Source organism: Caenorhabditis remanei, chromosome X (genome assembly GCF_010183535.1).
Source record: "Caenorhabditis remanei strain PX506 chromosome X, whole genome shotgun sequence".
Lineage (NCBI taxonomy): Eukaryota > Metazoa > Nematoda > Chromadorea > Rhabditida > Rhabditidae > Caenorhabditis > Caenorhabditis remanei.
In genome coordinates, this window is record NC_071333.1 from 17,981,865 (window position 1) to 17,992,655 (window position 10,791).

Here is a 10,791-nt window from a genome sequence, read left to right on the forward strand (position 1 = left end):
TTTGCCAAATATCAATTGATTTTACCACTAAGATCTCATTCAACCTCATAGTGACTATCTTTACCAGTTCCATATTCAAAACTCCCACTCCCTCCGCTTCAAATTGATCGGTGACGCAAAAGACGGAGAGAGAAAGAGATGACACGCGACACCATGATAAACGAAAGAAAATAGCACAGGAAACATGTGTGATCAGAGAACATTCAAGAAATATTCAGTCAACACGAGAGGCGGAAAAGACAGAGCGTAGGCCCTCGACACTCGCCTTCCTTTTTTCTTTCATTTCACAATCAGCACTGCTGGACACGTACAGTCTCTCTTCTTCTTGAAAAGAAACCCTTCTGCGATTTTATAAAAATGAGTTACCTTAACACCTTCAACCCTGAAGCGTCCGTGTACTCCCAATACTCCACTACCAACACCCCATCCTTCACAGCGCCAATTTGTACAGTGAGTGCCATTGTAATTAACTGTCTTTAATTATACAATATAAAAATTCCAGGAAAACACGTGCTGTGTTTGTTGAGCCTACGGTTCATGCATACAGACACCATGGCTATCAACCAACATCCTACATGAATGAAACAAATTCTCAATTTTTGCATTATAATGAAATGTATCCAACTCAACAATCACAATTCCAATATCGTCCGGATCAATATGTCGCTTATCACCATCCACACCAACAATATCAACCACCACAACATAACTTTCATTATCAACAACCGCAAGTAGTCCACGAATCCAATGTGGTTCCACCAGACCCATTCAGTTCAATTGAGCCAATGGAGACAACTGTCCAACCAAAGGTGAGAGAGAAAAGTTCAGAACTTGAACTTTATTGAAACAGGAAACCAATTTCGGACATTGGACTAGATGGTTGCTGATAACCCAGGGTAGATGGCCTTAGTGATATCAATTTTCGCAAAAATTCGGCGCACGCAAAAAAGATGGGATGATAATGATAGAATCAAAAATTATGGCTATCGGTGTCTGGGGTGCGTAATACACTAATTTTATTTTGGTATTAAAACTAATTTTAAATGTTCAATGTCGTATGAAATTCACGTGAAATAACACAACGGGAACTGCTTTTCGTTTGTTAGTTTAAAGGGAGGAATATGATATTCACGTGATTCATTAAGTAGCGTAGTATCAAGTTTATGTCGCAATACGGAAGAGGAAGAGTTGTGTATTGATGACTGTATTACGGGAACTAAGATGTCATGTTTCAGGAGCAAATCTTGGAGGAAATCGTCCGCGAATGCGAGGAAATCGAGCGTCGCTCAAACTCCAGTGATTCTCCAGTCTCCAATTGGTCTTCTGACGAACAAGATGGTCCATCATCCGTTAAATCTTATCATCCATACAAAACACCTGAGAAGAAGGAGAGAAAGAAGGCTCAAAACCGTTTAGCCGCTACCAGATACCGTGAGAAGAAGCGTCGTGAGAAGGAAGAGGCTATGACTTGCATCGAAGGTCTTTCTGTCACTAACTCAAAACTCAAGGATCAGGTGTGTTGATGAATATGATATAGAATTTAAAAAAAAACTTGTTTCCAGGTATCCGAGCTCGAACGCGAAGTCCGATATTTCAAAAAATTCATGCTCGAAATGGGAATGAAGAATTTGGAAATCAAGATCTAACTTTTCTCTTCTCTTAGTCTTTTTATTATATCATTTGTGCGTCTTTTTTTAAATCTACCAAGTTCAATTGCTTCCCACATTATCCTGCTGCTATTTCCGTCATCATCTATTTCAAGACTCCAAATATTTCATTATTCTGCAAACCTTGAGGATTTGTTTCATTCTCTTGATAACCATTTGTCTGTAAGCGTGAAATGTAATACTGTAATTCAAAATAAATATGTACTCCAAAACGAAATTTCCGAAGTGGAGTGATAACGTCATTCCTCTAGCCGTAGTGTTGTAGTCAGGCAGAACCACCTGTGTCCATCTGTGTTTTGTCATCATTTTCATTTTCTACGCGTTTCTGTCATCATCACGTATTATTTTACAAATCTTATCGAAACAGCTGGTGTAGGAAAGAAATGGGGAGCATGGATTAGGTGTGAGGAAACATTTTGCACCTATGCTTTTTGTTAACTTCTACGTAGCATTACAGAGGAAATTCCGTTTTTGCTGCATTTCAGTAAGACTGTTGAGAAGATCAGCTAACGGGATATTGTACTATCAGAAAATGGAAGAGTTGCCTAATTAACTGACCTTTGGGTGAATTGTGTGTTGAAATCTATTCAGTAAGATTCATAGCAGAGTACAAAACATTATGTTTCAAAGGGTATGAAAAGATAAACCGAATGTTGTTGACAACGCATTTATTATAATTTGAAACAGTCTTTGTTCGAAAAACAGTTTGTAGGATTTGTCAGAAACTTGTCACTTGAAAAACCAACCAGAAGAAAAACCATGAACCGCTTTGTTTTCGGAGAAGTATATAAGTAACAAAAACTGAAGCAAAAACATAAACTAAACTGTTAATAACTAGAGTGAAATCAATATCAAACAAAAAAGCTTTACTAAGTGGGTTTAGTGTACCCTGACTAAAATGTATCTTGATAATTCGATGTTTCAAGCAACCAATCAAAAATTCAAAACTGTGCTTACGGCAAGAAACTAGATAAACTGTGGAGACAGTCATGAATTCAGTTCACATGGCTCAAAAACCTCTTATTTTAACCTCACAAGATTATTTGGTCATAATTAAAATATCGGAAAGATAACTTTATGCCATTGTGTTTTCCTGAGAAGAAAATTAGCAGACAGACAATTTTTAAAGATAATTGGTCACCGCCAACATATTTTTAACTTGGGTTAGTTAAATTGTTAAAATCATATCAATTCACAGTTACAGTAGTTTCATATTTCAATGAAGATTCTTCAAAATTAATAACTAATAGTTTATCAGTTCTTTTTTTCCAGACGGCAACCCTCACTTCGCATTCATTTTTAATTGGACAAAAGTATCTTCAACTGATGTGTGGTACATTTTTTCCAAAGTTGAAAGGATGATATCAAAACCTTCCGATTGAGAAGTAGAGATTGTGTATTACATTTTGCCGACTGACGATAGTTTTTTTTTTGCCTTGCCTACCGTTTCCCAGTCAATCATCAAGGTGTGCAAAATCACAGATCAAAAGAAAGAAGAAGTACGAGAAGTACGAATGATAAGAATTATGGTTCAACCAATCAGCGAAAAACGCGTTTTGCTTCCTCAAAAGACTGTTGCGGGGTGTACGGTATGCGAAAATAAGTGGCAATTCAAATTTCAATCATTTTCAGTATATCGTTTTTTTGCAATTGATGAACGTATCGTTTACCTGAAACTGGGAATTGCTTTCCCTTGCTATGAAATTGTTCAAACTTTGGAGAAAAAAAACAAATTCAAACGATTAACCCAAAACGTTTAAAGTTTTAGGCCAGTAATCATATTTGCAAATTTTTTTTTCAAAAACTTTTGATGAAAATCTTAAAAGACTGTTACAACAAAAACGCTGAATGAATTAAACGTATTTATTTGAATTTTGACCTAAAAGATGAATCTAAAACAAATGTATATACAAAAATAGATCAAAGTAGAAACTGGGTGTACCATCCATCATCGCCTCTCTCCAGTCTGCCAAAGTTATAGCTATCGAAAGCTCTCCTTCCACGTATGAGTGTTCTGAAATAAATTCATATTGTTCCGTTTAATTGGTGGAATCCTTACTTCAAAGAAGGCTCCGATGAATATAGTCGCGACGACTTGAGACGGAGGGGGCCAGATAGAAGCTGGAAATGTTTTGTTTACGTTTGGTTTATTAAAACTAGCAAACTCACTATCATGACGTTGATAACTAGAACAATGGTGATGAGGGCTAATACGATCTTTGGCATTTCGTAGTAGTTGTAGTAGTTGGGAGGTGTGACCGTGTCTAAAACAAGAAAAAAACCAATATTTAAAAAAAAAGTTGGCTCTAGAATGGAGAGTAGATGCCAAAGGAATGAGCTACAGTACTCTTTGTTATAACGTAGGGTTATTTATTTAGACTAAAGGTTTGTTGTGTTATTAAGAAACCCGCATGTTCTTACTCTAAAGTAAGACTTGTCAGATTCTAAATGTATCCGTATAAATCTCATCAACTGTTTCATAATAGTTTATTGGTATCAAACAAAAGCTGTTAAACAATAAGTGAAAGTTCCAACACTGACCGATTTAAATACTAACAAGCTCCGCCCTCTTCCTTGTATTGAGAAGTCCGTCTACAGTAATAACCATCACATCGACACCTCATCCATCATCTACGAAACGTTTTCTTTATCTTTTTCTTGATAGTTGTGATCTGTTTTTTTTCTATTTTTTTATAGATTATAAAAGGCTGTTGCAGACATGAACACAGGAACTGGAGTTTTTAAAAAGTTTATGCCAGTAGGATCATTCTGAAATATTAACACTGGGTAAATAGCGTTGTCCGTTTTCAGAAGAGAATTGAGAAGGAGCATAAGTGCTGGGAAATTTGGATTGAATGAAATCGGTTTCTGGTTAACGTGACAGAAAGATGTTCCTGCAAAGATTAAACACTTTTTGATTGTATCAGTTCCATTTTTGTTCTCAACCATGAAATGACTTTTCAGAAATGCAAGAGTTTACTGGTTTGAATCAAACAACGGAACAAAATCTGACATTTGTCAAAATCTGTTTCCAGTGTTGGCCATCAGCGGCGCTGGACATTCCTTTCAAAGGAAGCAAGAAATCATCAAATATGAAAAAAGTGATAGAACCGACGCCAATTCATCAAAAAAGCGACAAAGTTCCGTAAGACGACACTGTGATACAAAAAAGAAAAGATAGAACATTTGGACTGGATGAAGAAATATAGAAGGAATGATGAAACGCAGGTTTTTGTTAGTGGCAATTCAAAAAACTGTAAATAATCTTTTGGAACAAATAATATATTCATAGCGTGTCATTGATTTTGTTAGAAATGTACTTTAGACAAAACGTTAAACATTAATTGACTGACCTTTTTGTGTGATACATTTATTCGACGTTTTTTCTTTATGTCTTCAAAGAAAATTTATGTTTTACGGATATGAAAGTTACAAACCATAAACAGAGTTTGCAACCGTGTTAGTAGTTGTAAAATCCATTTTTGTAAGAGGACAAAACAATTCGTTTAAAACATTAGTTGGTGATCCGGTGCATCCACTTTTTCCAAACTGTTATTAGAGTTTTAAGTTTGTTCTAAGCCAAAATTAGAACATAACACAGAAAAACCTTAAAAGGAGCTCAGATTTCTGCTATTGCCGGCAAAAATCTATAACTGTCAATATTCTGAACTTGGCTCTTTCCGAAAAGCCAAGTATTCCAACATATTTCATTTGTGCTCAAAGCGTTCTATTCAGTACTTGATAATCTAGTAATTTTTGTTTTTTGCCTTGTTATCCTTACCCAATCCCCATTCTGTTCACAGACACTACCTTGAGAAAATACCTTATACCGTATCTATCAGCAAAAAAACAAGAAATTCCTCCGATGGGGTGATGCGACTTTCGTTGACAAGGTAGCGAAAAAGACCGACCCCTTCCTGTTGATCGGTCTTCTACATTACCATCATAAGCATCCGCATTCCTTCAAAGGGACTTTGCGAGAAAAAACTGAACAGACTTGTGACATTTGACACAGGTCTTCTTTACTGAACATTGAGAAGATCAAAATTCTTTGATCAGACTTTGAATTCTACGTAGCAGTTTTAAGAATTTGATATAGGTTTATTCGATTGAAAATTTCAAAACAGATCAGAATATCATAGTAAAGCGTGTCATTAAGAAAAAAAAACCGTTCACACTGTCAATTAAATATCAAAACATTGGTTCATTCACTCCTATCTGTATTAATTGTTGTGAACTGTGTTGATTGTCTATCTGAACCAATATAATCCGCGTGTAGACAATGGTGGGACACTTGCATGAATCCCTCAGAATTTGTACAGACATTCACCAGATGAGAGCAGATATCCGACCTTCGACTGGAATGAACAACACTTGGCGCCTCGATTCTTCGTTCGCACTGCAGCTGGTTTGTTCCGCTGGAAAAAAAATACTTGATGAATTAGCACGTGAGAATCTATTAAACTTACGGGCAAAATATCAATTTGAACGTTTGACGGAAGCTGCTTGACATGAAACAGTAAATTCCAAAGTTTATGGGGTAAGTAGCCTGAAACACTCCAAAAGCTTTAAACTCTACGTTTGCTCGTATTACTTACTATTACAATCATATTACTAGTAATGAGGAACACCACAGGAAAAGTTCCTTCCAGAATTGACAACCTAATTGAAAAAGTCTCGCAGACGCAGAGAAGTGCCATGAATACTGCTTGTGGCAAGTTAACGATCTGAAAAAATTTAATTGGGGTCAGAGGTTATGGTGGCTCTCAAGGCTCATGAATTTTTAAGACGGGACATTGAAATATTGTCGTTTTAATTATCCATTTTCGAAACAGAAATATGGCTCATAAAAATGTGTTTGACATTTCAATCTCATTTGAAATTCAGAAATTCAGTTCTAACCAAAAATTTCCAGTACACAATTTCACTATGATATCATCTGCGGACCGAACCAAACTCTCACCAAAAAAATTGACACAATCGCAACCAGCATTAAACTTGTGGAATTGCTATCTCTCTGCCTAGCGGCCTCCTCCGACCGCTTTTCTCTGAAAATACGTATTGTGGAGACTTTCTAAGACCAACATACCTCAATAGTCTCAATTTCCTTCTCTGCGCTTTTCTAATACCCTTAATTAGAAGACCATTGAATAAAACAAGCAGAAAACTTGGCAAGATCACAAATCCAAGAGCACGTGTCCAGAAATAAACATTGAAAAACACGGTTTGGCCAACTTTGCCTAATAATGCAGTTTCTATCACTACACAGCTCCTGAAATATTCGACGTTTGAGAATTTTAAATTTCTGAAACATAATCACATACGATGCATATATCCAAGACTCTTGATGATAAATCCAACCATGAACTGTGTCATAATCGTAGTCAACTGATTTTTGTAGACCGCAAAATGTCGATACGACCTAGATGAAACACTTCCAAAATTTTTGAAACAGTTTCTAGTTCTTACCGTAATAATTATTGTAGCGTACCGCACATTTCTGATATTACAAGCTGTTCGAGAATGTAAAGGGTGACTTATCGATATATACCTAGTAATGTAAAGTTGGAATTACATTTATAAAAGATGAATGGGCTTACCTCTGTGCAGCTAGTAGTACTGTTAACCACATTGCAATATTATGACAAATTGGTGGAAACGCATCCATACTATACTTATGTAAGTAACACCACCACGTTTCTAGTCGGTACATTTCTTTGAAGTTTCTAAAATGAAATGAAATTATTTATCTGTCTTAAATTATCTAAACTTACCCCATAGTAAAATAGAAAACAGTCCATGGTAGTGGGACGAGACCCACCAGTACCTCAGCAATAGCCATGTATTTTAGAACAACGTTAGTTGGAGTGGTCATATGTTTCTTGGATAATACCAGCGCAACAGCAGCGTTTGCAAAAACTGCGAATAATACCAAAACCGGAAAAATCTGAGAAATAATTATTAATGAATAGTTTAGCTAGCAGTTAATAACTCACCTGCCCATAAACTAAACTTTCTAGACTTTCATGCCGCATGATAGGCATAAGGAACTTGTCCTTAATGCACACTTTCGAGCAACCATCAAAATAAGAACCTTCTAAAATAAAAACATAATTTTTTGAAAATCCTGTGCCACTTACCTTCTTGAAGACATGCTTCAGCAAGTCTTTGAAAATCGGAGCTGTTCGGATAGGCATGCGCATCGCCGCAACCATCGAATTTGTTGTTCATGCCCTCCAAGTGATCACCACCTCATTTCGAACAGAATATAGCCGTTTTTTCTTGAAATATAAAAATTATACAAGAAAATTATATAATGCAGGTTTGAGGTTTCAAAGTTTCCAATAAGCCGAAGAAAGAATAGGGCGGTGGGATTTAAAATTTAAATGAAAGAAAAAAGAAACGATGGATCGGTGTCTAAGAATAGGAGGATGGGGGACTAGGCACAAAGACAAACAAAAGCGTTAAAACCGAAAAAGTTGGTCCGAAACCTTTGGGTCCAGCTCCACCACAGAATTGAAACACGTAATTTTGTGAGATGAAAAGAAACATCAAACTTTTTGTCTCCTTCTTCTTCTTTCTTTTCCCTTCGTTTTCTTGTCATTCATCCAGAAAAGAAGGAGAAGGACAGGAGGACCAATTGATTTCTCGCGTGACTAGACTGTGATTAAATGAAATTGAAGTAAGGCCCCCTGAATAAGACACCACAAATGTGTACTTTCAAAGAAAAGGACATGAGTGGAACACAGGAAAAAACAAGCTAGCTCCCGCCTCCCAAAAAAGTTATTTATATGTTTGTAGACCTGCGTGTCAAGAAGGATTTTTAGAGGAGCAAGAAATAAACCCGGAAGAAAAATAAAAGTAAGGGTTGTTCTTTTTTTTTAGAAAAAAAGTATCTCTTCGAGAATCAAAAAGTTTGCAAAAAATAAAAATAAATGAGAGGCGTTATTTTCATGACTCCCTGGAGCGAATGTTAGTATTGCAACTTTTTATGTCTAGTTTTCATTCCAACATTCGAAAAAGGACAAAACTTCAAAATGACCAAGAACCGGATGTTCAAGGGTGGCTCAAAGGTTTAATAGACTGATTGAAAAGGAAAAGGACAAAAAAACGTTTTACTGATAACAAATAACCCGGATATTATTCTGAACCTTGTGAATAGGTTTTAATGAAAATGTGATGGAGTGTATCATATGTGTTGATAACTTGATAACCACTCGGATTCAATTGAGGCTTCACCTTTATCCAAACAGGGAAATGAGCTATGAGTGATGAGCTCAAATACTAAAATTCGGATGGGAAGATGATAGGTGCACTTGGAAAAGAAGAGAGAAATCTTTGCCTAGAATCTTTCTCAAAGATTCGAAAATTTGAGGAATCGAAAAACTCAAAAACTCGAATACTCACTCACACAACTCAAAACACTCGAAACTTATTGGAAAATTCTTGAAAAACGCATTGGAAAAAGATTAATATCCTCTTTTAGACATCTTGGGACGAGCGCGTAGGAGAAGTGAACTTTTCTCTCCTTTTGATGAATATTTTATTTATTTTGATGTAGATAGAGAGAAAAGATATTCCCCATATCATATCAGTTTGATGGACGGACTTATGCAGGGAAAAGATAACTAATATGAGAAAAAGAGGAGACAATTCAGTAAGAAGGCTTATGGAAGATCATCGCAGAAAGGATTTCTCATGGAAGAGCACCTCCTCGATTATTTCTCATTTTCTTCATTTACCCATTTTTCTCCTTTTTTCAAAATTTTAAATGGAGAAAGTGAGGTTGATGGATGATAAATCGGAACGCAAAGACAAAGAAAACGTGACGTCTCCCATTTTTTGAAAACATTTGGAAAGTGAAAGCGTGGGGCAAAAAAAAACGGAATGCAATATATCAATGGAAGTCCGACATAATCTCTTTGAGAAAGATAAATAATAACTCTGAATGTAGGTCTTGCATTTCCATTTTTCATCGACTGCCTCATCGTTTTTCTCTTTCTTCCATTCAGTTTTCTAGGCTGGGGGGACAGAAGAATAAGCAGTTGATAACAAGGAAATGAGGATGACACGTTCGGATAATTAGTGATGAAATCGAGGATAATCTTCGGAGAGACTTATAGAGATTATGATTTTTTTTTCGTGAAACGTAACGAATTGACTTTTTTCTTTTCAAGGTTAGGTTAGGCTCACTAATTTGAATTGGGCATATGAAAAAGTGTTATAGGTCGATTCACAGGTTCTTATGAAAGTGACAAACAGAACAATATAGAATGAAACAAAGAATGAAAAATGAAAGCTCTTTTGTAGCATACAGGCACAGACAATATGGAATGTGTGAGTGGGAGGAACAGATTCTGGATCTGTCCTTGACAAAGTCCTGGAGCAATATATCAGAACGTCTCGTGATAAGAATGGAAGGTAAGGTGATTCACAGTAAAATGAGAAAATTTACAAAGGAAGGATAACTGTAAAGATTCAAGCATTAATAAAGAATATGAGAATATCAAGTATGTATATGACACCAGAAATTCTTTACACCGAATCGGAAATCCGGCGCAACTCTTAGCAAAACATTCATAGTAGATAGAAAGATAGATAGATATGAAGAGAATTTTTGATTCTAATTTCGAATGCGTCATTTCTTGCACTCATATTACGTTTATTTCTTTTCGCTACTTGCTGCTCGCTTCTTGCTCTCGGTGTCCAATAAAAATGTCCAAGAACTTTTAATAACATCTCTCACAAAAGTTAAAAAAGTGAACAAATTCAGAGAAAGAGATACTAAAATTGAGGAAGGCTTAGTTCTTTGGTGGCATACTCTTATTTTGAAACTAATCGAATTGTCTGAACTTTCGTACAAGCTCATGGTGCCTTTGTGACATTTTTCGTCTTTCACAACCAACAACAAGCTTTCATTTTCTGAGAAAACCAAAAAAAGAGGAAACTTCAAAATTTGGTTTTTAAGAAAGAGGAAATATGTAGAACCAATACCAGAACTTGGAAGAGAAAAGCATCATAAATTTTTTGTCGACGCAAAAAAGGAGATGATGTTGTTTTGAAGGTCCTGGTCACTTGAGGATAGAAACTAGAAAAGAGAAATAAGAAAAAACCAAGTGCGTGA

General features: G+C 35.9%; 4 protein-coding genes across 4 annotated transcripts; 1 reads left to right on the forward strand and 3 right to left on the reverse strand.

Annotated features, from left to right (window-relative positions):
* Positions 1–528: 528 nt before the first annotated feature.
* On the reverse strand, positions 529–768 carry GCK72_025634 (uncharacterized protein; the record flags this gene model as incomplete). Its single annotated transcript, XM_053736425.1, has 1 exon — positions 529–768. The coding sequence occupies one exon, from the start codon at positions 766–768 to the stop codon at positions 529–531; it is 240 nt and encodes a 79-aa protein (XP_053579991.1).
* Positions 615–1,646, forward strand: GCK72_025635 (uncharacterized protein; the record flags this gene model as incomplete). Its single annotated transcript, XM_003106132.2, has 3 exons — positions 615–809; positions 1,236–1,514; positions 1,563–1,646. The coding sequence occupies 3 exons, from the start codon at positions 615–617 to the stop codon at positions 1,644–1,646; spliced, it is 558 nt and encodes a 185-aa protein (XP_003106180.2).
* A 1,941-nt stretch (positions 1,647–3,587) lies between these two features.
* On the reverse strand, positions 3,588–3,893 carry GCK72_025636 (uncharacterized protein; the record flags this gene model as incomplete). The annotated part of the gene is made up of 3 exons (XM_003106098.2): positions 3,588–3,681; positions 3,727–3,788; positions 3,837–3,893. 3 exons carry the CDS (start codon positions 3,891–3,893, stop codon positions 3,588–3,590), a joined length of 213 nt encoding a protein of 70 aa, XP_003106146.2.
* A 1,978-nt stretch (positions 3,894–5,871) lies between these two features.
* Positions 5,872–7,898, reverse strand: GCK72_025637 (uncharacterized protein; the record flags this gene model as incomplete). The annotated part of the gene is made up of 8 exons (XM_053736426.1): positions 5,872–6,085; positions 6,137–6,216; positions 6,266–6,394; positions 6,631–6,715; positions 7,268–7,393; positions 7,442–7,614; positions 7,664–7,764; positions 7,808–7,898. The coding sequence occupies 8 exons, from the start codon at positions 7,896–7,898 to the stop codon at positions 5,872–5,874; spliced, it is 999 nt and encodes a 332-aa protein (XP_053579992.1).
* Between the last annotated feature and the right edge of the window lie 2,893 nt (positions 7,899–10,791).